Source organism: Psittacula echo (genome assembly GCF_963264785.1).
Source record: "Psittacula echo genome assembly, chromosome: 1".
Taxonomy (NCBI): Eukaryota; Metazoa; Chordata; class Aves; order Psittaciformes; family Psittacidae; genus Psittacula; species Psittacula echo.
In genome coordinates, this window is record NC_137735.1 from 155,378,940 (window position 1) to 155,405,823 (window position 26,884).

A 26,884-nucleotide genomic window follows, 5' to 3' on the forward strand; every position below is an offset into this window, starting at 1 on the left:
TTTTTGAGACTATAATTAGTGCCCCTTTAACAAGTTACAGAAACAAGTATAACTTCCAAGGATGTAACAAAAGGCAAAAAAGCTGCTAGACACTGGAGCAAATGGGACCTTAGTTTTAAGCAAATGCTTCTGACTCTTCAATTAATGGAAAACAAACAAACCCCAAAACACTGAGTACTTTAAAGATGTCATCACTTTTATTCTAATTACGCTGAAAGTCTGGCAAGCTGAGTCAAACACACTTCAGTAATCCCCAGTGAATTCCTTTAGTTACATTTCAGTAAACCCCAAGTGAATTCCTTTAGTTACTTGACAAAAAGGAAGTACTTTGTCATAATATAATGCTTTTCCAGAAGAATAGTTTTAACTTTAGGATTCCTAGTCAGTCTCAAAATAGCATCAATTATACTGAAAATGCTAGTTACACAGAAGAAATAGGAGGTTTTATCACTCATAATTAGCGGCTGCTAAAATTTCAAAAAGCTGCGCAAGACACTGGGGAGTCCCCAGAAAGCTGTTTTATCCAAACTGAGCTGAAATCATTTGAAACTTCAGTGCTTCAGAAGCCTGAAACTCAGACCCATCCACAAGAGAGGTTCCAGCACCTTGAGAAAGCTAAGGGAGATCTTACTGATGCCACCAACGGCCTTGTGAGGAGGTACAGAGAGGACAGGGCCAGGCTCTTCCCACTGATGCACAGGAGCAGGACAGAAGCCAATGGACACAAGACAAAACAAGGGACACCCCACTTGGTCATCGGTAAAAATGCTTTGTCACAAGAGTAGCGAGACATTGGGACAGTTTCCTTGGCGAGGCTGTGCAGTCTCCATTCTTAGAGAAGGCCTTAAGCAACTTGCATAAAACTAGCCCTGAAGGGACTAGGAAGGGGCTGGAACTGATGGTCTCCAGCCATCCCCTCCAACCTAAATAGTCTTATGATTCTGTTCACAGCAAGTCACACAAGGGAAGAGAAATTAAGATAGAGAAAAACTTACCATCCAGCCGGGCATTTTAAGGAAAACAAAAAGACCCTTACCTGAAAAACATAACAGAAAGCAAAACCTTAATAATTCATCAAAATTGCCAGGGTAATGAATTGTAGTAACTCGTGGTACATAAATAACATACACAATTATGCATTCATGACACTGTAAACATTTTCCCCAACATGCTCATACTCTTGAAAAGATAAGATACAGCTATGCTGGAATCCATACCAGGGGTCCTTCCATGTCTGCACCTCCTGCAGCTTACACTCACAGGCACAGAAAACAAGTTTGTCATCCACAGGCTCTGTCACCTGAACGTTTTTATACTCACTTCCTTACTATTTCAGTTTCATCAGACATGTGCCAACATTTCTTGTAGACAATTTCACCTCCAGTCCCTGCTGAGGATCTGTCCACTAATGACCATAATGAAACATGCTTTGTGTGAGAGCTTGTTCATTTATTTTCATTCCCGTGAGTGCCTTCAGAGACCAGTGTTGCAATCACGGCTACTTACTATTTAATTCCCAGCCAAATTTATGGCCAAATTGAAAAATGGATGCAGGCTGCCTGATGCAGGCTGCTTTTGTCTGAAGTGTCCTCATGGAATCATTATACTTGCATTAATCTTTAATCTGCAATTAAACAATCAGTTCTATGTAAAAGATAGTTGCAAACAGATCTCCTGAATGTGTACTAGACAATATATCTTAATGGGCTCATGCGTGCTGTGGAGGGTCTGAGGGAAGAAAAGTCAGCAATTAGGGCAGCATTCATCACTGGGCCCCAGGTCATGGAAAGGTTAGGGGAGAACCAAACCTCCCTAAGGTGCTGAGCATCCATCTGCTACCTGCCCTGCTCAAGGGCTGTGCCTGCAGCAGCGGGGAGCACTGACAGAAAAGCCAGGTGGGGGTAGGAATGGAGACACAATGGATTAAGCCATGGCTTTGCTGATAAATCTGTCTTGGCAGAAAATGCAACCCCTTCTGAATCTGTTTCTTTCCAATTAAGAGCCCCGCTTCCAGCTCCGGCAGATGCTTAATTGGAGACTGAGGCTGCCAGGCAGGCACCAGCACCACAATCATTAACAGGTAGTTTGAAGCCATTAAGGTGCTCCTGCTTGTCAACTCCCCTCTCATATACCACCGACATAAACAAATGCATCTTCTTCCTCAGGGCAGCCAGCTCACCTCATAGGAAAAGGTGCATACGTGTGAGCTGCAAACTTGCCTTTGGTTCCTGGGACTGTGAAGTTATTAAATTAGCACCCAAGGAGTCTGATTCAGAGGGGAATACAAAGGACCTTCGTGCCTGGTGTCAGTGTAATATTAGAGTGGTAGCAAATGGCTTTAACAATAGGTAAGCAGAAGGGCATCTGTTTCAGATTTGACTAAAACTGCATTATTAGATCTTGGTAAGAGATCCATCTGCTCACGTGTTTGTTTTATCAAATGCTCTTGCCTAATCCAAAAAAGGAACCAGCTCTTAGACCTCAGTGGACATAATTTCTGATCCAAACATGGGCACTACCTTAAGAAACTCTACACCTGTACAGAGCCTTCTGTATGAATGGAAGACTGTACCAATATGCCAGGTTTATAATTACAAGCATAGAGAAACAAAAACTACAATGATAACTGTGAAATCTGCCTTGTTCCAAGACATTTTTCCCTTGCAAGTTTTAGTGTTAATAATTCACTCACAGTTTTAGGAAAAAAACCCCAAACAACAACAAACTCAATGCCTCAAGCACTGAGATTCATTTTGTTTTCTCTTACAAGAGTATCCTGGCAAAAATTCACAACTGTCCCATTTAATGATGTAAAGAATTCACTACCTTGTACCATTTGCAGCTTACAAATCAGCCAATTTGACAAACATGCACTAATTAAAGGCAAGGAAGTAAAAGGCATTTATTGATTGCATGGTCTGAAGCACCAGAAAACTGATTAAATATATGTTGTTAAGGAGTTAATAAATGATTTAACTCTGCTATGCCATGTTCTACGTACATCCAGGGCTATGGCAGCTAAATGACAATTCAATGCTATAGTATTTCATTATTTCCAGTGGACTAAATAAGACAAGCAATTAAACTGCTGTCTTCCCTTCAAACCACAGCATTAATGTACTCACTTGTGCAAAGGAATAAATGATACCCAGCAGATGGGAACAAAACTACCATATAGAAAATATTTTGCTAAAAGAAGACCCATTCATGTAAAACAGTTGCAAGGGAAGTCTCAGTCAGCTGCTACATACAAATAGCATTTTACAGCTGCACATTGATCACAGAAACTTCATAGCAATGGTGAACCAGCAGGAAGAAGAGTCCTACTTAATGTGCAACCTTTTTAATGGATTCTATCTGTCAGGTAATACAGACCACTGACGGACTATGATGACTATAAAATGATTAACCAAGATTCCCCTTTTCAGACAAATAGACTCTTCCGCAACATGCTGCTCATGGTTCAATGAGTACAATCAGTCTGACATGAAAAACCCCATGAAAACCTGGGGCTAAGATGCTCTTAGGCAAGTTTCAGATGGGAAACTTATGGAGTCTCTTCTGTGAGGTCACATAGATGCTAACGTGTTTGCTCTCTGCCCCAATGGTGTGCAGGGAGAAGGGCAGCCATAGCACCCACACTGGGTCCCTGACCCAGGAGCTCACTGACACATCTGGCTGCAGCTGGACCAGAAATCACAGGGCTGCCTTTGAGTCTGGGGGCTTGGTCACCCCCTTGCCTATCACTGGCCCTAGGCCATGAGCAATTTGGTCAGACAAAAGCCAGAGTCCTCAGGTTCTGCCCTATCTGAAGAATTCGCTGCTCAACTTGAATAAGCAGAATCATATAAGTAAGGCCATATATTTACTACTTTCTAATTCCCTTTCTACCTCCAAGTGATGCTATACTGCACTTTTCCACATCATGTTTCTATTCTTGGTCTACGGATCACCAAATGAAGATACAATTTTCATTAAAATGTTAAAAAATGTCAAATTTTCCCTTCGCTCATATAATATATGCAATTGCAAAAAGGATCAGAGAATGGAGGGATGATTTGCAACTTCCCTACTAAGTAAAAATCATCATCTCTCCTTTTTCTTCTTCCTCACACATACACGTGAGCACAGCACACACACACAACGTAAAATCATTGAAAAATAGGCCTAGACAGACCTCAGGCGATCACCTAATCCACCCCATCTCAAGGATTTATCTCAGAGGAGTTTATTTAATCTGTTCTCAAAACCTGTTACTAACAGATGTCTACTAGCACTCCAAGCCATCCTTTTTACTCTTTTTTCTTGGACTCAAACCCAAACCTATATTGTTGCAGTTTAATCACGTTATTTGTTGTCTCACCCTTCACAGGCATGGAGAAGAGATACTCTCATTTGTACCTTTAAAAAATCAGACCTCTCTCATCCTAAGGATAACAAACCTCTTGAGCTTCACTTTCATGCCAACCCTTAGGTGTAACTTCAGCCCTATAATTCTGTTACTTGCATATTTATTCTTTCTTTTTCCTTCCCCTGTTTTCCCCCTCATATAAATTATGAAGCTCTACACACTGAGCCATGCTGCATTTCCTTAGCAATAAAGGGCTTTCTCCAAGAGTACTTCACTATTTTGACAATGCCAATTGAAAGCAGAGCATGTGCTCCTTTGCATCTGTCAGTCACACAGCACTCTCCTTCGAAGCCTATCAATAAGCACAAAGTGACGGGTGGTCATCTGAACAACACTGTGCTTCCATATTCAGCTCAGCAGTCTACACAATTTTAACCAGGGAGCTGCAAGGATAAGGAGTAAAAAAAGATTGTTTCCAATCAGGTTAAAACGTTTCAAGTGGCCCATTTTCACTTTCTGTACACTTCTGAAAGATGACTAGGAGTCAGTGTGAGAGATTAAGCTCTGCTGGCGGTGTAGTGTATTCATGATATATTAATAAGCAAGAATGTCTCAATTTTGGTTTGACACTGGCAATAGACTAAACTACAAAAGGACATTCACATAGAGGTGAGAATTAAAACTGAAGGTAGCGACAATGGATTACCCTCCAGTAGCAGAGGACCTTGGAAAACTGTAAGAATGATGTTTTATTTACAAAAATACTGTAAAACTGTTATTGCTCAACAAATCTCCAAAATGAAAAACTGCCTCTATGCATCTAGCATTTTAAGCTCTAAGAGAGTCCCAGTAAAGCCTGTAAGTTACAGCAATGAAAGCGAGGAGGTGAAGTGCTGTTCTGATATAATCTCACAGCTTTTTTATGTTGTTATAGTTATGTTCATATACTGGAGCCAGCAGGAGGCCCTGTCAGGAATCACAGCCCCATTGCACTGAGCCAGTATACACCTGGGATTTCCTCCCAGGCAGCCTACCAGCAGGTTAAGCCTCTTCAGATAAATGAGTTGATCCCATCTAGCCATTAATGCTTTAAATAAATACTCCTTCCTCTTTGAGGGCAAACTTTCAGAACACACTTTCAAAAACCATGCATAATTGTATTTATTTAATTGGAAATAAATCTACACACACTACAGGCTTTTAAAGGCAGAAAGCATACAACATGTTGCAGCTCACATGAATAATGGCAACTGGAAGTCAGGCTCCTCAGACTCCAGCCAATAACCCTCTGACACCACGATAGACTGGAAAGTCAGTATCTCAGTGGGGGAAATGTTTTGTCAATTAAGAAGTTCCTTTTATTACTTCTGGAAACAGAAGTAGCTTTTTTGTAGTAGTTGGGTTAATTGCGTAGTCAGGTTTTTAACTGAAATGTTTACTACTAATGAATGAACTTTTAGCTGAACTATGTCAAAGCCAAAAGGTTTCTTAAAAGATTGGGATAGCTCAGTTTTTCTGGTTAGTTTGTTCTTATTTTCTTACTGTGCTCCCAGCTGGGACTGGAAGACTCACTGGAATGAAAGTATTTGCAATATACACTTGCAAAAATGTGAAGACAGAACGGTATTGCAAAACGCTGGCTTAAAGTATATTCTGCTTTCTTACAGAGGATACTGAAATTCTACAGCAATTACCTTACTGAAGTATTTCTGTAGGCTAATCAAACACCCATCAAGCATCAAAGCTGATTTAGATTGGATTCAGATCATATATTGCACACATGAACTGAACATCCAAAACATAATCCTACTGACAAAATGGAAAAAACCCAAACCCCATCCTCCTTCGCTTTTCTGTATCTTTATTTCACAATAGCAAGAGAAGTAGAGAAGATTATTAATTAACTTCCATAGCAGCAGCAGCAATAACAAAACATGATCATACAACAGGAAAACCAGTCAGAAATTGTTATGTTGATGCCCAAGTCAGTGAATGATTGGTCATTGCTGTAGGTTGTCCACAGTCTGATGCGGCCCTTACTAATGTAGTCAGGCTTAATCAGGCTGTGCAAACATGTTCCTGCCTTAAGTGCTGCTGGGAATCATCCACAATCACTGGCTTTCTTAGGAATGATGAAGCCCCCAAACTTCTGAAGGTCTGAAGCTCTTAATGCTTTTTAGCACTCTTCAAGTATCGTTCATTTGTCTCCCAACTTCCATGGACTCTCCTTGTAATTTCTCAGAAGTATTCCAGCAAGGAAGTACCCCAAAGAGAACAAGAGATTAAAGCTCTCTTGTAAGAGTTACACAGGTGCTTTGCAATATTTACCACCTTTCCACCTTCTGACACTTAGCACATCCATTTTCTATCTTGCCACTAGCTATTGGAAATACAGAGCATATAAACATGTACGAGCTATATACACATAAAAGGTTCAATATGCCTGACTTCAGACCACTTAATGTCTAAAGAAAAATTACCAGGGAAATAAACACTAGGAAGGAAAAAGGACACTAAAGAATAAAAAGTTATTTATTAAATCAAGAATGTTCTTGGCTTCTGTGTCTGAGGATCAAGACCATGCATTGATTGTAAATGGATGTTAATTCTGCAACTAACATTCAGATATATTGCATAAGTCCTGTCTTTGTTTTTTTGCATTGAAGAAACAGATGATGCAAGTCAGGGATCTGGTGGTAGATTGTAACTTGAGTTGAAGCTGAAGCCTGCAGTTGTCTCTGGGTCATGGATTTTTATATTCTTTGTCTGTGCTAGGCTAAAGATTGAAATATGTTTTACTTGTATGATATCTCACTGTCATTAAAAGCAATGAATTTTTTTTTCCCTGGGGAATGAGGCATGAAGAACAAAACATTGCACAAAATGCATCCATTTATATTTCACTGGAAAACATTGTGAATGAAAGTGAAAACAATGCAAAAAAACATACACAAGGAAATCTCTGATTTGCGCTAATGTTTTATACTGCATCTTCAAGAATGTCATAAGGATTGCTCTGCTGACATGTAAATGCTGTGCCTATAGGCATCACCTATGCACAGATCTCCAAATCTCCGATTACCATGCATTTTCTTTGGCATTTGAAAAAAGTTAGCAATAAAATGTAAAGAAAGCATGATGTATAATATCATGATGTCAGTTCTGTCTTGTAATTTTCCTTTACTTGTATAAACCCTCCAGAACTCAAAGCAGCCTGTTTTAGCAATCCTGCCATAACTTCCCTACCCCAAGTGAAAGCAAGGGATGCTCAGCTGACTATTCTCTCGGCTTCCTCTTCTGCCATATTTGAAACTTCCTAACCTCTCCATACAGTCTACTGTTAGCCTTAGATGTCATTGAAATGATACTAATAATATTTGTAGCTGGGTATGACACTCAGTCACCAGGAGCAAAGCTATTTGGCACTGTAATGCAAATGACTGCATTCATTAAATGAGCTTTGTTAGTTATTCATTGTGTTCCTTATCATTCCTTCCCCAAACCCAGTGCCTCTGCACTGCGCACGGAGGTGTGTCCACGGCAGCATCCCCACTGTAAAACCCACCCTTATCAGGCAGAGCAGGGCGCTGCCGGAGTGACCTGCCAAGTCAGCGCATCCCCTCGCCTCTCCCTCACCCTTTTGTGTCCAGTGTCACTCTTTGTCCTCATCCACAGGATCTGTCTCCCCCTGCTTTGCTTACCATGCCAGACACTCTCCCATAAGCTTAAAGAATGAAAAGGACTCTCAAGAGATCTGTAATTCTCTCCTCCTTCTACCCCATATCCTCATTTTCCTCTGAAATCGACCGCTGACAAACCTTCTGCAGGGTCAGGCTTTTAAAAGCAACTACTGCAACAAAACAGCCCAAGCCATGGTGCATGTCTCAGCAGCTCAGCAGGCCTGCACAGACAGAAAATGGTATTGACAAGTTTGGAAAGGGACAGACGCCGACTCTGATATAGGCAGGCACTCGGGGCTTTTTTTTCATTAAATCTTTCAGTGCTTAACACAGTTCAACATATCATTCTGTACCTCCGGAGAAAAGCTTTTGGGGACTGGAGCCAGAGATTAATCCCTCTGTAATTTCTACTGCTGCTGGCGGTACTAACTGCCAAGGGATTTTGGAGAGAGATAATGGCACTGTTAGCTTGTAACCTAGGTGTAAAAATGGTCTTAATAAAACTGTGATGGTTGAGGCCCCATCAATAACAGCCACACACCAATTTTATTGGATGTAATAGATGCAATCCATTGATGTGACACAGAAGCCTCATCCCAATATGGTAATTAACAGAGGTTGGGGAGCTACTACAAAAACTGTCTACAACAGCAGTGAAGCATCCAGGACAATCCAGTCAGTTTAACCTCTAAAGCAAATGTAAAGATATAAAATGATCTTTAGTAAGAGGTCTGGTCTGGATCTTTCTTCAGTGTAAAATGCAATTAAACAGGGTGTAAATCCTGTATATAATTAAACCAGTTTGGAATGATTCTGTCAGATATTCCATAATTAATGTTTGTATAAGAACAAATTTTCTGTTTTGCAAGAATCAGCAGATAATCAGCAGTTGATTGTTAACCCGCAAATCTGCTGATCCAAGCATAATTATTTTTACACGTGTACCTACCCTTCCATGAAAACATGCGCAAGAGCCGTTTTCTCTACCTGAAGAACTTCGTAACATCACGAGGCATAATCCCCAAACAACTCCAATTGTATTTTTTCTGTTTATCTTCAGCAGAAGGTGTTTTTTTTTTTTTTTTTTTTTTTTTTGTTTGTTTGTTTGTTTTGGTGGGTTTTGGGGTTTTTGTTTCTTGGAGGGGGAGAGGGGGGTGGTGCTGAATTGGGTGGAAGCCCTAATTTAATGTTCTGGGCAATTCATGTGACCGTGATCAAAACTTTTTTGTATACCTTTTTCTCCTTTACTTCTTTGTCTCAGATCAAGATTATTCTATTAGACTTAGAGGTGCTTTGATATTATATCGTTACGGTAATAGACCTAGAGTAGTACTATTATACACCCTGTGCAACGTACCTATAGATACTTACAAACTAAGCGCAAGGTTCCTTGAAATCTTTTTTTTAATGGAAAGATCTGTAGAAGTCAGAGGCTAAAAGAAGAACAGAATCCACCTCATGAGCAAGCCATGGGACTTGCATGGCCAAGATGGTGAAAAGTTCCGCTACATCAGAAAAAATATTTAGATGCAGATCTCCATCTCTTTCATTCTTCACAAGGGTGAATTTCAGGGGGGAAAGAGTGACAAAGGCTGAGGAAAAGGCTGAAGTACTTAACGCTTTCTTTGCCTCGGTCTGTAATAGTAAAAACATTTGTTCTCCAGGTACTCAGCCCCCTGAGCTGGAAGACAGAGATGGGGAGCTGAATGAAGCCCCCATAACCCAAGGGGAAATGGTTAACAATCTGCTATACTACTGAGTCACACAAAAGTCTATGGGTCCAGACGGGATCCACCCAAGGGTACTGAGGGAGCTGGCGGAAGTGCTCACCAGCTACCTTCCATCACTTATCAGCAGTCCTGGCTAACCAGGGAGGTCCCAGTGACTGGAGATTAGCAAATGTGACCCCATCTACAAGAAGGGCTGGAAGGAGGATCTGGAGAACTACAGGCTTGTCAGTCTGACCTTGGTGCTGGAGAAGGCTACGGAGCAGATCATCCTGAGTGCCATCACATGTCATGTACAGGACGACAAGGTGATCAGGCCCAGTCAGCATGGATTTATGAACGGCAGGTCTGCTTGACTAACCTGATCTCCTTCACAAGGTGACCTGCTGTAATGGATGAGGAAAAGGCTGTGGATGTTGTCTACCTAGACTTTGACAGCATTTCCCACAGCATTCTCCTGACCACGACCTGGCTGGTCATGGTTTGGATGGGTCACTTTTTGCTGGGTAAACCCTGGCTAGATGGCCAGGACCAAAGAGTGCTGGTTGGTCCAAGTGGTGTCCCTCAGGGCTCAGTTTTGAGGCCAGCTCTGTTTTAATATCTTCATTGATGATCTGGATGAGGGGATTGAGTGTGCCTTCAGTAGATTTGCATATGACACCAAGCTGGCTGGGACTGTTGATCTGCTTGGGTGTGAGAAGGCTCTTGAGGGGGATCTGGACAGGCTGGATCAATGGGCTTTGGCCAATGGTATGAGGTTCAACAAGGAAAAGTGCTGGGTCCTGCATTTGAGCCACATCAACTCCATGCAAAGGGGCAGAGTGGCTGGAAAGCTGCTTGGTGGAAAAGGACCCAGGGGTGCTGATTGACAGCTGAACATGAGCCAGCTTGTGCCCAGGCAGCCAATAAGGCCAGCAGCAGCCTGGCCTGTATCAGAAATAGGATGGCCAGCAGGGCCAGTGAAGTGACTGTCCCCTTGTACTGAGCCCTGGTGAGGCTGCACCTCCAATCCTGTGTCCAGTTCTGAGCCCCTCACTATAAGAAAGACATTGAGGTGCTGGAATGGGTCCAAAGAAGGGCAAGAAAGCTGGTGAAGGGTCTGGAGAATACGTCTGTGCCAGAAGCTGGAGATGTAACATGCTTCATCCTACAGGCTAATATGGTGCAATAGGACTGGCAAAGCGTTTTGGGAAAGCTTGCTCAGGTGCATCTCAAAGATAACCACTTTCCACTTAAATTTGGTTTGCTCCTTTAACAGGGTTTAAAACTGAGGGGTCTATAGAATACTAAGAAAATTGCTGAAACTGCTTGAAATTCAGTTGTGACAAGTGTCTAACCCTCAATAAGGCCTTGGAAAATCCTGCACAAAAAATATGAAAACAGGTAAAGCAGAAATCTAGAGGTACAGAATCGCATAAAACTTTATCTATTCAAGCCCAGCAACATGATTTGCATATGCATAAAAAAGACTGTGTAGAACAAACTATTCATCAACCTATGTAACATTCATCGTATTTGTAGTACGTCCAGTGGCTTACCTAACATTCTACAAAAAACACTACCACTGGTGCAAAATCCAGGAAAAAGGAAATGTTGTTTATATACCAGATACGCTGAATTAATGAGTATCACAGAAAACATAACCTAGCTGCAATTTCTTACCCTTAAAAGGAGATGCAAATGTATCATAGTGCAGAGAAATCTAAAGGCATACTTACAGAAATGGGAAGTAAAAAGCTTAAGCATTAGATATTCTATTAGCAGAGGGAAAAGTCTTTCAATTGGCCACAAAATCCATAGCACAGAAGATTAAATTTTAGTAGAAAATTATCAAATCAGCAGAAAATAAAATTGATCATTCCCATGCATACTGCAAAAGCAATATTTTACTGAGAAGACTGAATCCCTCAAATACAACATAAAAGCTTGCCATAATGACAGATAGTTCTATTACAAAAGGTACTGAGTGCATAATTAACCACTGCTAATACCTATCTGAATATTTGAAAAAAAGAAAAATTTATTCAAGTGGAATATAACCTATTCATCAAAGCTGCAAAAAATATATATAAATGCAATTGCAGCAGTGAAAGGATGCACTAGTCAGGCTATGTTTATGATCCCCTGACAGAAGATGTATAAATAGGAAAAATTTACCACTCATTCACTAGGGGCTAATGAAGCAGAACTAAGATCACATGCACACCATTACTCAAGTGCAGCACATTTGCAACTTCTCAATTTTATATGAAACTGCCTGTTCAAGTCACATATTCTGTCACAAAGGTCATTTTTTCTTTCTTTTTTTTTTTTTTGTTTCAGTCTAAACAGTAAACTGTAATTGGCTCAGAAGTTTCATTTTTCTTAAGCTAATGTTAATTTAATGAGTTTTCTCTCCACATTCCTGAATATAGGTGATGGAGGACTTTGCTTTCTCAGTTCGCCAGTATCAATCAGTTACAGATAGCAAGGCATAAAAAGTAGTATTTAATTGAACTCTCCTGCTCTGTAAAATTATTTATACTTTTAGATAAATATCCACATCTCTACATTGGGTTTCTTTATAACAGTTCACAAAAATGAACAAAAATCTAACCTTGTTACACCCATTCTATGCAAACTACTGCAACTAATTGCAAACGTGTAAACAGCTAAGTATCTGCAATTTAAGAAAATGCTTCTTAGAACTAAAACATTTGTAAAGGATAATCAGAAGTTTATACTTTGTAGACAGGTGCAAGTAAGGTCTAAATTCTCAAACAACGGCAAGTTTCCAATCTCTGAATGTTCATTTAGAGTAACACAAGCTGCATTACTTTATCAGCCAATAGAGGCATATGGACAATATTCCTGAATATACTCTCAGCTCTGAAAGCTGTAACATTTGCCACTTGCAAGTGTAAACATATTTATGAATTTTTAGCATCATCTTGTTCTGATGACTTTATCTGCATCACATGGTATTTTCTAGAAGTTGTTTGTGAATGAAATATAAATCAGGGCTCTTCTCACAGAAAGGTTTGAAGTATTTCCCGTGAATTTACTTTCACAGAGGTCCTAGCAAAAATGCCGCCCTGTAATTTTAGCCAGTGGATTATCCCTAATGCATTATTGTCTTCCTAATTTATTTACACAGCCCATAATGCACTTAACAAAGATCTTAGTGTGTCAGGTGCTCTGTGAATGCTAAATAGATTAAAAACTACAGGCCTGTTTCTAAGAATAGGAAACAAATAGTACCTTGTATTTCCAGCAGCATGCTAGGAAAAGATGATTCATTCTCCAGAGATGAATTTGGCCTCTGTTCTCCAATTGGCCCCAATGTAATGTCAATCTACCACCTTTTCCTGCTGTAAATGCAAATCTCCACTGCACTTAAAGTATAGAAATGTCCTTCTTGAAAGGTTTAATTCTGAATATTGCTCCCCATAAGCACACTTTTACAGATGCCTGAAATAACAAACAGAAACTTACAGAACCTGAAAGTTACCTACCTGGAAAGCGATGACCAATACAGCTTTATTCCACAAACGTAACCATGAGACTAGCTTGCTTATGGATCACCCTCAGATTCTGTAAGAAAAAATCTGAGAGCTCCCTGACATTACTGCAACTAGTGGCACATCCTGCTCATCAGAGTCCAGGGCAATCCTCTCTTCCTTTTGCATGGGCTAAACAAAAATGATGCCAGTACAGGGAAGCCAGGTGAACTTCCCTGGTGCAACAACACTTTATTTGCTTCATTAATAGCAAGGTAAAAGACACATCTATCCACTAGAAAAAACCCCAGCCTACCACTCGAACAATAATTGCAGTATTTTAATTGTGGACAGTGAAGTTTTACTCCACATTGCCGTACATATTAGTAATGCTCGTTCGATTTGTATTTTTCAAATGATAATATGTGTGCTGTGGAATGGAAAGAAAGCTAGCCAGTCAGAATTCAGTACTTTTGTCTACTGAACACAGCCATACCATATATACTGAGGAAGCAAAATAGGAACCATAAAAGACCTTTTGGTTGAAATAGCTTCAAGAGTCATCTCTCAGTACTTTGTACCCTTGGCACATTTTATTGTGGACAACTTGCACATAAATCTTATAGAATAGCTTAAATCGTCCATTCTTCCCATCTTTTAGTTGTTGCTGAGGTATACAAGCAGCAACACCTATGATATTTTATAATTTTGTTGCACCAATGAACAAAGATTGATATGGTAGCCAGAGAATCAAATCAGATGAAAGAGAGAGGAGTAAATATTCTGTCAGTGCTGTACAGTGTACCTCTGCAATAAAATGAAATCCAAATTTCTCATTCCTCTTCCTGCATTCAGATTTTCTTCACTATAACAAAAAGCTAGGCAATTCTCAATGAATTCCAAATCCAAAACATGGGAACAACAGCTTTTCTGAAATTCTGTAACCCAAGGCCCAGAGTAGCTTCCAACAAAAGTCTCCTGAGGTTTGGGTAGTTGGGAGGTTGAGATCTATCCCTTCTCAAGTCGCGCTAGAAATTAACAGGACTATTATTTGAATGATGACCTTTCTGCAGAGTGTGCTAAGAAGTGGTTTTCTTTGCAACAGAATTTATTCATTGGGACCTATTTCCATCAGCTGCTGTAGTCACTGCAACCAAGCATGCTAAGCCAAGTTTTCTATCCCACTTCCCACATTCTTCATAGACCACTGAAGATAAATGCATGGGAAAGCATCAGCTCTCTCCTGCATACTTTTGTCCTGGTGCCTTCTGCCACCAGTGCCTTTTCCCCCAGAGTCACTTAGTACAGAGTAAAAGCAGCAATATATCCCTGCCTCTGGTTACAGTGGGGTTACTTGTTCAAGTGCCTCTAATATTAGCAACGACACTGTGCTTGAATAGTCCAGAGCTGACCTGCATAAGTAGGGCCTGGCTAAAGGTTCAGGTTCATTGCATTTTTACCTAACTTCCACTCATTTCAGGAGTTAATTATCTGTAAGAATGTTCTTTTACAATAATGAATCCATTCTCAGCTGGAGGTCAAGTAAGCAACTAAAGAGAGCAGGAGAGCTCATACAGAAATTACTAAATTAAGGTTCTTAAAGTCTTATTTGCCTATTTTAGTCTTAATCAAGCTCCTTTTCACAAATTATAGATGTGAACAATTGTCTTTAAAATATGGATAAATAATTACCTAAGTGAATGCACTGCCAACATAAGAATATTATCCACTTCACACCACACTCTCCAGCTTGACAAAAATGTTGCACAAAAGAAACAGGCCTTGAAGCCTATCAGCGATCTCAAATAATTATAGATAATGGTGTAGGAAACAGTCTTTCAAGACTCAGAGCTCTCTGCAGCATTTCCCAGGCCCCAAGCCAAACACACTTTGGGAACTTCAGACAGAGCACCAACTAAGCCTGAATTACTAAGACAAAGCATTAACTTCAAGACAAAGTCTAAGAAACCGAAATTCCCCACATAGAGTTTTACAAATCCAGAACATATTTGAACTTTGCATGGAAATGAACTTTAATGCATACTAGTACCAACTGGAAAGTGAACAGCTGCATTCAACACTTGCTGAAGTCTCTACAAGAACATCACGGAGCCTAAAGGGGCCCATTATCTTGCATTTTGGGGGCAGCAAGTGCCGATGGTCAAAGCCCAGATTTGAAAAAAAAAGAAATGACAGACCCATTACTATGCACAAATGGGAAAGAATGGTTGGCTGCATTGAGAAGCTGTCATATAAGCTATAAATAATCAGACCTACCAATCAGTCAAGAACCTTCCCTTTTGATTTTCCTCTGCGTTTTGTCTTTGATTGTCAGTGAATATGACATCTATCCTTTCCAGTCAACTGGCTAATGGCCCTCATCTAACTCTGAAACATTGGACTAGTGCTTTGGGAAGCCATCTGTATCCATGAAATAAAGATAAAGCCAATACTACAAAGGCTCCTCTATTTCTAGTCTCCACTTAATTGCCCTGAAGATTTCAGTGTAAGGTGAGCAAGCGCTTTTCATTAAGCCGAACCTTGTGACATCCCACAGAAGTGCTCTCCTACCTCACAGGAACTGTGGCCAATCAAAACCTTAAGTGTTCTCCCACAGAGGAAAGGCAAGGGCTTGTCAAACAGACTTCCATCCATCCCTGAGAGGGTATTCAGGCATGTTAGCAATATCTCACGGGCAAGATTACAGAGGCAGCTGATACATCTAAGAGAGTCTGTGTAATCACTTATTGTCACAAGATTAAATGAGAAAATATTGACATAAAGTTACTGCTCTCAATATATATCAAAATAATAAAATAATGGATCTACTGCTAATAAGGATTAATAAAAATTAAGTAACATAGTTAAAACCAGAAATAACTGTTCAATTTACTCTGTATAGCAGTAGAGTCTCATTTGCTCTTTCAAAGGCATAATCAGTTGAAGGGCACATTTTTCTTCTCTTTGTTCTTTCCTATCAATTTTAATGGGTGCAGAACATCAGTCACATGAAACGTAATGGGACAAGAAGATGGATGAGTACATTTGAAGCTACTAGTCACTGGACAGAAAACATCCTGACAAAGTGACACTGGCAGCTTAGGGTTCAACAATAGAGTCTGGACAATATTTAGTAAGTGAAACTACAGTGCTACATGATTTGGTATTCTCATTGGGAAAAAATCCTTCTCCTGTCACTATTCATCATGTTCCCACAGGCCAGACTTTCAAAGACATTCTCCTACTAAGCATGACCAAATGACATTTTTAATTCGAGGAAATACGTAAATCTGGGGAGAAAGAGGTCATTCGGAGACAAATGGGAACAATCTCCTGCATTAAGAACTTAAAACTACTTAATTGAGAAGGTTTTAAATGGTTTAGCAAGATTCACACCTGAGATTTGAAATATATTATGCTCAAAGGACTGAGGAGACTTTACACCTGTGCTGAACCTACTGACAGCAATGGGACTTCACTGCATGAACAAGAAGCAAAAATCCTCTATTTTTATTCTTACCTGAAGAAAGCAATACCAATAAATTAAAATTTAGAATTGTTCCATACTAAAAAGCTTCTAATTTGCACAGTACAATAAAATATATTAATTAAAAAGCAACGTGTCCCATTAGTTATCTGAGAAAAGGTTCTGAGGAAATTGCAAAGAAAATTCCTGTCAAAACTGACCTTTAGTGTATAGCGAAGGTAAAAACAGTAATCTAACAAACTGAATCAAACCCTTTCTGGACTTGAGGAAGCGTGGGACCCCAGAGCTGTTCAGAAATGCAGGCAGGTATACACTCTACTGCAACGATCCACTTGCATTATAACTTTACCAGTAATTGCTAAGTGGATCGATCTAGCATTTTACGATGCTTATTGTTATCACCATCATCATTATTAGGTAATCCTACTCCAGTTTCTTCATTAGCTATTTGCTGAGATCTCTACAGTTAATCTTTAAAGCTTTAAATAATACAGAACTTTATACCAGAAAGCAAAAAGAGAAACCATTACCTGTTAAAATATACTCACGAGAGAAGGAATTAGAGCCAGACCTCCAAGACTCGCTGCCATGCTAAATGCCCTATGCCTTGATACACCACAGTCGCCCAACCAGTGGCACGAGATACCCAGAAAGCAAAAAAGCTAGCTTTTGGTAAATTCTCTTAAACAGGGCAATGTCTCTCTCTGGTATCATAACATACACTGTAAAGGAGATGTATTCTTTTTCTAACAAGTACAATGTTGGAAGCTGTTTACATAAACATATATATTATGTTGCATACTATGTATACTTTCCTTTTCTCCCACAAGATATGAGATTGCTTTCTAACAAAATCTCTACAAGTGTATGCTGGTAAAGAATATACATAGGAGGAGTTACCCACATATCTCAGAATGGGAAATTCATAGAGGGTAGAAATTCCACGTCAGGAGCAGGTTTGAGATTTCACAAACAGTACACCCAACTCTGGAAAGAGCAAAATATTTTAAGATAAAAGAACACTTGGCTCACTTTCGGCTTCCAAATTTCACATTATATGAAGTAACACACCATTTTAAAAATTACTGAGTATGTTTCAAAAGTCAATCAAACTAAATATCTTACTATGATGATACATAAATAGTATTTAGACACTTCTGGATATCTCTTTCCCATATTTTTCCTCTAAGACCATGTTTTCATGAAATATTTATGTTTTCTGTGAAGCATTTTGAGGGAACTATATTCCTCAGTGAAAAACAATGTAGACATCACACACACTTTCTGGAATTCCCCATTTCTAAACTTAGGGGTCTGTGTCTTTTCTGACTGCAGTAGTAGGGTACGTGACAAATTAAATTAAAGAAAATGCATAAAACCATATTGCAATGAGAGATGCCACCCCCACTTTTAGTAATCTTGACCTCTGAGAAAGCATTCCAAATGCTGAACTTTAACTAATAATTGACCCCTTCTTCCATCTTTTCTTGCCATTAAAACTTGTTTTGAGCTGGCAGTTCATATGCTCATGTATATCATGAATAATTTCAGTATTTCACACTCTAGCCATGAGGAAGTCAAAGGCCTGAATAATGATTATTCCCTGACCAGCTTTCCCTGCAAATCCATCACTATAATATGCAAAAAAGCACATTACAAATACAATCAAATGTATTAAATGGGTCAGTCAACTGTTCTGTTATATCACAAGTAACCAAAGATAATCCTTTTCTCTGATTATTTCAGTTGTTCAGTCCTCATTAGGATTTAGCAAAGTTTACCTATCCCCATGCTCCTCTTGGTCCTCAGGACACGGGTCCTGGCACTGCAGTTCATTATCTTTCTGACATTAGAGAGCAACTGAACACCTAGTAAGCTTATGGTTCTTTCCCAGGAGCCTCACCAGTTTGCTGCACACGGACACAGAAGCTGCACTGACACTTGCATGCAGGACCTTGAAGTCATGTCCACATATGCAGGGGAAGAACCTGCAATTCCACCCAGAACCCAACCAAGGTCTCAAGTGTGCCTTGACATGCTGACACAACCATGGCTGGCTCTTGTTGGCATTGATGTCTGTGGACAAACCCTGAAATCCCAAGCCAAACTCTTCTCCCTCCTTAGGGCCATGCACAGCTGCTAAATCCACATGGGTGGGTCTCAGCCTTATGTCTCAAGCAACGATGCCTACTCTAGACATGAGAAGAATACAAAACCCTCAAGAGTTTAGACTGTTTCTAAACATTATCTTTCAAGTTCATCCCAATTCCCTTCAGACTAAACTAAACCTGATTGATATTTGCAAACTTTTCTCACTGATCGTGAGGCTACTTTTAATGAAAAGGGTTTTTTTCAAACCAGTATGATTTCAGAAACTAGGAAAAAACCTCAAACAACTACCCCCAAAGTACTAAGAGATATGAAACAAAACAGAAAAAGAATCTCCATCTGGGTGAAGAACACAAAACCTAAGTTGTATCTATTACAAATTAAAGGCATTTGTAGACTTTTTCAAATTGCGTCCTCTCAGGTTCAACTCTGACATTAATAAACATAAAGCACAGGAATTCTATATAAGCTGTGGTAGTTTGGAAGATTACTCATTCTGCTGTGCCTATATTGTTTCAGAGATCAAACTTAATGGCCAAAACCTCTGGGGAATAAACTGCTATTGTACACAGTCAGACCACAAAACAAAGGAAAACAAATGCTTGTTTTGCTACACTTTACTGATTATCAGGTTTTGCTTCTGTTGGTTAAAAACAAAACAAAAACCCCAACCTTCATCCTGGAGGAAAAGGAATTAATTATTTTTATCACCTGAGAAGGATATGTAGAATTTCCTAACTTCCTCAAAGTGAAACAATAAAAACCTGCAACAGTGGGGATCATGAAAGTGAAAATGGCCAAATATTCGTATTGTCCTCTGCCTGTCCACACCAGTATTTTAAACTAAAATACAAAATACAAAAAACTGTAAGAGAGATTTTGCAGTGCATTACATAAAAGCACCACAATTCTATTTCCAGGTTAAGTCCATGGCATAAAAGTATTTGTGAAATACTTCAGTATAAAAAATTATAGATAACATTTGAACAGTTACTGATCTAATATCCTTTCTTAACAGACTCATTTTTGTTACAATTATTGAGCAAAGTAAAACAAATGACAAGCCTATTAAACACAAAATAGCAACTAACTTCTCTTCACTGATACCACTGAGAAACACAAAGTGTATTAAAGAATAACCTGCATCCAGAGTTTTAAATTCTTTCATGTTTTGAGGTGATGTTTGCTAACTGTGAAATCCTCTTGTACTTGGAAAAAGAAAATCTACCTAACACTACCATCAAAACTTTGAGTGAACCTGGAAGATGAGAAAAGCCTTTGTGGATGAAACCAGCCAGTGGGTTCAAAGTTATGGGCTAGACAAAAAAGCAAGTACTATTACAAACAGCTCATATCCTTTAAAATAACAGGTCAAACACTCCGAAGTTAAACAGCCTTAAAAGATCCCAGCATTTTTCAGCTTGTTTTTTTAAATTATGCTTATGAGACCTCATCAAAACCCTAGGGGTGGAAGAAGCGCTGGTTGTCACCAAGCCCTGCTATACCTGTCTCCATTAAGCCTTAGCTCTTGAGAGAGAACTTGTGAAACAACCTACTGTCAGCTAACTCTTAACATACACTTGGCAGAGTGGCTGACATTTTAAGGTCCCTCCCTTTCAATGAACCACGAAAGAAAACTACTAAACACCTAAAATATGCTTCTTTGGCAGTTATTCTGTGAATGCTCAAGGTAGCAAAATTGGCTTCTTCACATCGCTGATGCAAAAGACTACATAGATATGTTTTGCCTTAGGCCTCAGGATTAAATCCATACAAAATCACACCAAGAAGCAAGCTTCAAGAAAGGATAGCTCTGTAAAAAGAGTCTAAAAATCTGATCATTAGAAGAATCCTTAATCCCCATTGTTAAATTCAAGATGCAAGAAACAGCAAAACGACACAGAAAATCGCGCTATTCAGAATCTCAACCACTTCTTTTTTATTATTATTTTTTTTCATGGCATTGCATATCCCTGCAGATTATTGATATAATCTCGGTATGGCTTTTTATAGCTGCCTTTGTTGTACCCACCTCCCTGAATTTTTTTCTCACATGCTATTGTCTGCTTTCTTATCTCAGGACTCTATCTTTGTCTTCCCTTTTGAGGTATGTGCAGGATCTGTATGCCTTTTACAAGACAGTAAACAAGGACAGAAAATTAAAGCCTGGCCCTTCTGAAGTCAGTGGCAACACTTCAGAGTTTCCTGCATTTTCTCAGAAAAAAAAAAAGTGTTTTATCAAAGGTAGTTGGCGTGAGATCCAAAATAGCATGTAGGCACTTAGCATATAATTTAGGTGTCACGTTCAAAAGAACAATCGCAGAAATCCTGCTAACATGTTTAGGTTTCTGGGAAATCAGATGACAATTCTCTTACATGTCTAGTTGCATGCATGGGTGTCTTCTCAAAAGACACCATCCATCCAGGTGGTGAGCGACGGTTCTTTTAAGCAGCGTACATGTCCCCAGACCCAAATCCCCATGGCACAGTCTTCCAGGACTCCTCAAGGAGCCTTCACACCTGAACACAGCTCTCTAGAGAGAGCCTAAATGCAGACAAGAGGTTGCATTTCAGACATATCTTCTCTTGTAAGCAATTGGCATGTGGTGACTCAAAGCACAGAGCTGAGGCATAGGTGTCCAGGGCTCTGGGGACAGTTGCTGCTGGGCAGTGAACACTCCCTAGTTCCATGGACCAGTACTCAGTGCGGGACGGTGAGCTTCTCCACCAGGAGCAAGAGCTCAGTTGTTAGCAATGCCACAACATTAGTATCTCTTTTGAGTACATCCTGCAGAAACACGGCAATGGGATTAGTTACTTAGATGAATGCTGCTCAGTTATCAGTGTAAAGCAAATAAGCAAGGAAACAGAAGAAACGGCATATCTGTACCTGCTAATCACAAAGAGCATCTCCTATCTGTAGAAGTCAACTTCTATGAACCCAGTTTTTAAAGTCTTTTGAGTTCAGCAAAGGTTCCTTAAGGAAATTCCAAGCAAGTTTGTAGGACACGGCTAGAAATGTATGACAAGCTTTACTTAATTACATTTTTACCATAAATACATTGCTGTACTAATATGAGACAGTGCAGCTTTCAGTGGAATTACATAAAGTAAAGCTCTAAAATTGTTCAGTTAAGCTGAGTGGAAACAGAACTCCTACAAGGTTGCTGAATCCTTCAGCACCTCAAAATTTATTTTTGAACTTCTCAAACAGACAGATCAGCATTCAGAAGAGCGGCTTAGAGAAATAAGAATCAGTGGGGTTTCAATTGCTTTGTTTAAAAATTTAGAGAAGAGCAAGAAGGAAAAGTTAGAAAATGCAGTAAGATCAAAGCAGATCTACTTTTGTTACTGATTTCATTCAACTCAGATAATTTGATTACTTCCAGACAATTAAATTTAGAATTTTCTCCTTTCATATTCTCCAGAGGTGAAAGTGTTCTGCTACAGAATTTCTACTAAAATTGAACTTAAGTATAAATGGTCCCAAAAAATGTGTTTGTGTTGATGCAGCACAAGACATTACTTTCGCATTATTGCTGAAATTCATGAGAAGCAAAGGGGACACAAAAGCTGCCAGCAAGTATCTCCAAAAGACTGATAGCTAATGCCTAGCACCACGCTGAGGAGTTGTAATGTAAATATCTCACAGGTCATAAGTACAAAAACGAATACAACTGGCTGAAGGTTGGCTCAGAAGGAAAATAAGGATCACATACTCTAGACTTTTTAATCCTATGAATAAACCCAAACTTCACCAAGACCAGAGAAGGCAGGTCCCAGTGACAAGAAACACTGATTGCTTCCCAGTCTTCTTTCCTTATTCTAGCACCAGCTATATCAGCATCTCCTGAAAATATAGAAGTGCTTCTGCTGTTTCAGTGAGCAGGCTTGATGTTTCTCTTGTGAGCATCTTTGAATTTGAAGAGATGTATCACTAAAACTCAGTACTTCAAGTAGCCCAAGGGGTATCAAAATGAACATAAAATCAGAACTCTAAACTGGTGAAAATTTGAGCTTTATGCTAATTATGGAAACCATCATGAGAAGCAAACTGCATAATCAGTCTTCAGAGGATTTAAAACCGCTGCAAGCAGGCTTTTACTATCATCTCAGGTCAAATGTAAAATATAAATATGCAACCTTCTAATTTTAATCCCAGCTCCACCACCGTCTTTGTGAGCCAACCCAGAATGTCTCTATTTTCCCTTCTAGCTTTTCTCCTTTCTCCTTTAAAATCTAAGGTCACCTGAACCAGGACTGGTTCTTAACTTGTAACTCAAAAAAGAAGTTCACACTGATCTTTGGTTAACCTCCAAAAGTACTGTGTTCTCTCTCTCTCTCCTTCCCCTCTTTTTGCCTGGGTTAACAGCATATTTTTAAAACAAAACATAAAAAAATCTAGTAAACAGGAATAACTTCCACACGATATCCACAGAATTCTGTGAAAAAAATTCATTTCCTTGAGTCTCACAAAAAGCTATTGAAGTTCACTGCTGATGATTGATCAAATAGTGTTTCAGTTTCATTCCCTCCAATCCTTGCCATATTTTTCTTACCCTTTCGCCTAAATGGGAACAGTTCTCATCACGCAGCTAACAAATCACTTAAATTCACTTCTTTTACCCCAGCAGTGCAAGAGAAAAGCAGCTAAGAACAGCAGAGGTCTGCTCCTAATGGACATGAGCATACACCATGTCTTATTTCCTTTAAGTGATTTGACTTGGACTTCCTGGATGCACACTCATTAGCTCAATCCTGCTTATTCAGCACACAGGAAATAATAATAATCATGAAGTGCCCACGAAGTAGCATGTAGGGCCATAAATTTCAAATTGAGACATCTTCCATTTCTCTACTGGTAAGAGGAAGAAGAGGACTTGAGGGGAGTAGGAGTCCTACTCCTGATACCTTCTTATAGTGAAGTCAAAAAGCTGAGCCATCCTCATGTCCTGAAAACAGGTGAAGAGGTACTTGGAAGCATAAGGGTCCTTCACCAACGTGTAGTGGTATCTCAAAAGCTTTCATTCTTAAAACGTGACTATGTTATTTCTTGTTTTAACCCCAAACTGCACATGCAAGACACAGTTATCCAAAGTCTCCACCACACAGGCAAATGCTGGTTTTGGAAAGGGCCACCATGGTCTCTGAATTGCTATCTCAGTGAAAGGCAAATCAGCCTGGAGGAAGAGGGTGGGGGAAAGAGAGAGGAATTATACGTATTCTAACGATGTCTTCATTTCCCAGCAGCTCTACAATAAAAAGCTCTCTGCTGCTTAATCTGACCTTACTACAAACAGTAGCAGAAAACATGCCTCGCTGTACGCACTTGCATGGTTTTCCTCTGCAAATACACTTTCCTTTGTTTACTGTTGTTAAGTACAGGAGTGCACAGACCACCCACAGTATCAGGTAGCCTAGCACAGGAGAGGTGAGCAATGAGACTAGGATTGCTTCTTCATATGAATATAAATTAATCTATCTGATCCACATATGCTAGTGAGCCACAGCTCATCCTCAGTCAGTTCATGTCCCTGACAGGCTAACTTGTCCCAAGCTCTCCAGAAATCATGCAGATGAAAGAGCCAAGGCTGTGGTGTACGAATTACAGGACTGGAGAGTTAAAAAGGGATTTGCAAATCAAGTAGTAATGCCTGCCTTCGCTTAATTTAATTTATCATCTTCTACTGCTGCTTCCCCCCATAGCAGCAAAACAGTGTTATACACAGAAGCAGCTATGGTGTGAGATACTACCTGATCTTTACTGCAGCACCTGGTTAAAAATATGCTCAGTATCCTTTGGGCTCTGACCTGCATACACTGAAACAAAGATAGGAATGAGTTTACAGATGAACACAGGATCTGGCAGTGAGCACACTAAGTCATTTCTCTGCTCTCCTTCTGCACCTTATCAGTGACATTTCCTGAACAGCACAAGATGCAGCACCAGGCTCACTGCATTTCAACTCCCCAAGGAAGCTCTCTCAGATCCTCCCAAGGATTACACTTTATCTGGCAAGCACCAGAGTAAAAAGTGAAAGCATTAGTTCATTTTGTTCACATCCACAGACACTCCAACTCAACAGCAGAGAAGATAACAGATAAAGGGAAGAATTTCTCTAGAACCTCCTAAAACCCCCACCTTTGGGTGTGCTGATCATTTCAATAGCATTTATTACTATGCAACATTACTGCAAGGAATATTTTGAAAATGCATTCACTCTAAACCAGTCACAGCCTCTTTTTTCACTACACACATGCAGCCCTTTAAGAAATGTCTAATCCTTTTCATAGCACAACCTGCATTTCTTATTCCCTGGCACAGAAAAGCAGACACCGATCTACTCCATCTCTCCATTTTACAGTTTCAGATCAGTTTGGCAATCCAGAGCTGGGGAGGGGGAAAGAGAGGAGAAGGAAATCTGCTGCTATGCTTTTCCCTGTGCTATTGCTGTAAGAAAACATGATGATGGGATTACAACTAAATACTGAGCTACAGGGAAGTGTTCCACCTAGAGACCATCTTCACCAGGCAAGGCAATGGGAAGGTTACCTGCAGACGGACGCTCTGTTAGGACTGAATATGCCTGCTGTTCTGTGGTAAGAAATGATGCAGAGGTATTGCCCCCAGTAGTAATTAACAATGTTAATCTTCTTCTTCCTCTCTGTGGTGATAAAAAGTGTCATTTTTATATTTAATTAATGCAGAGAATCATTTTGGAAACTGGCTAATGAGGCTCTGATCACATTACCATGAAAATGTGCATTAACACCACAACTGAGGAGGCTGCTTCATGTGTAGAGAATCCACTTTGTAATTAGCCCACTGTGAAATGAATCACGTCAGGAGGAACTCGGAGGGAACCAGTCGGCAATGGGCACTTAGCTGCTGCTGTGCCAATAGACCACCAGCACCGTAAACTGTTTTCTCTCCTCCGTGCTGCCTGTCAGCAGCAGCGCAGTCCAAAACTGCAAGCGTTCAGCCTCCGTCAACGGCAATGTGTCAAAGCCAGGACAAATTATAGAGAGGGAGAGAACAAATGCTGAAAGGCACTAAACTTTAGTATGCGAGGGTCTGCTGTGCCAAGAGGAAAAAACAAACAAAAAGCTGCAAATCAAATACTGATTCAATAGTATCTGAACAAAAATTATGGGCTATTATGGTAAGTGCTTGTTTTGTCTTTTCTCATCTTATACTGAAGGAGCTAGGAACACATCAGCAGCACACTGCTACACTGCTACTCACACTGTTATGATGCTGAAAGAGACACCAAAATATCTAGATGGGATTAAGATTTTGTCTAGTAGTAAACAGAAATAACAGACACACAGTGAAAGAACAAGCAGCACACCTCACCCATGGAAACCCTGTTTTACTCAGCACCTGTTTAAACGTGACAAGCACATTTCAGCATAATTTCAGTTTTAATTAATTAATCTGAAAATTTAACATGCTTCTTGACCAGCACAGATGTGCCATAAAAACTTTGTTCCTTAACTTAGAAATACCTGAGATCACAGACCTAATGCTTTCAGAGGCAGCAGGGCAACTTATCTGAAATCAGTCTTACTACCAAAGCCAAGAGCTCCCTTAAAACATCACTGATACGGTTCAGTGAGACTGTTGCTATATGACTGACATCTTGGCAGAAGATGCACAAAAATGTTAAAAGAATCCCACAGGAAGTCATCTGAAGGGGGAGTGGCAAACGAGCAGAAACAACAGGCACCCAAAATACTAATAATTACCAAACCCCCCAGCAACAACTTAGCTAGCAATTCTGCAAAGGAAAAGGCAAAGCAAAACAAAAGCATTTCTACCTACTCTCTGTAAAGAACACACATTTTTACCCTGGAGATGCTGGTAATATCCTCTGCACTCACCTGTGAAACTTCATAGAGCAGTTTGTAGTGCTCCTCTCTCTTCTGAAAAGTGCACAGATTGCAGCCCATCCTAATAAGCAACACAAGAGCAAAGCCTCTAATTTCCCCAGCACCGAAAGGCAAATGCACTGACAGGGAATCACCCTCCAGACTTGACTACTGTTTTT

General features: G+C 39.8%; 1 protein-coding gene across 2 annotated transcripts in view; it reads right to left on the reverse strand.

The window, feature by feature from the left end:
- PDZRN4 (PDZ domain containing ring finger 4) overlaps positions 1 to 26,884 on the reverse strand; it is a gene marked incomplete at both ends in the record, with an annotated part of 253,790 nt that overhangs the window by 77,927 nt on the left and 148,979 nt on the right. Inside the window, one exon of one of the 2 annotated variants that reach the window (XM_080630331.1) lies at positions 26,718 to 26,786. The exons of the other annotated variant lie outside the window; for it this stretch is intronic. Coding sequence (XP_080486457.1) covers positions 26,718 to 26,786 — 69 coding nt within the window. Of the gene's footprint in view, positions 1 to 26,717; positions 26,787 to 26,884 lie in introns of those variants that run through there. 2 annotated transcript variants of the gene reach the window in all.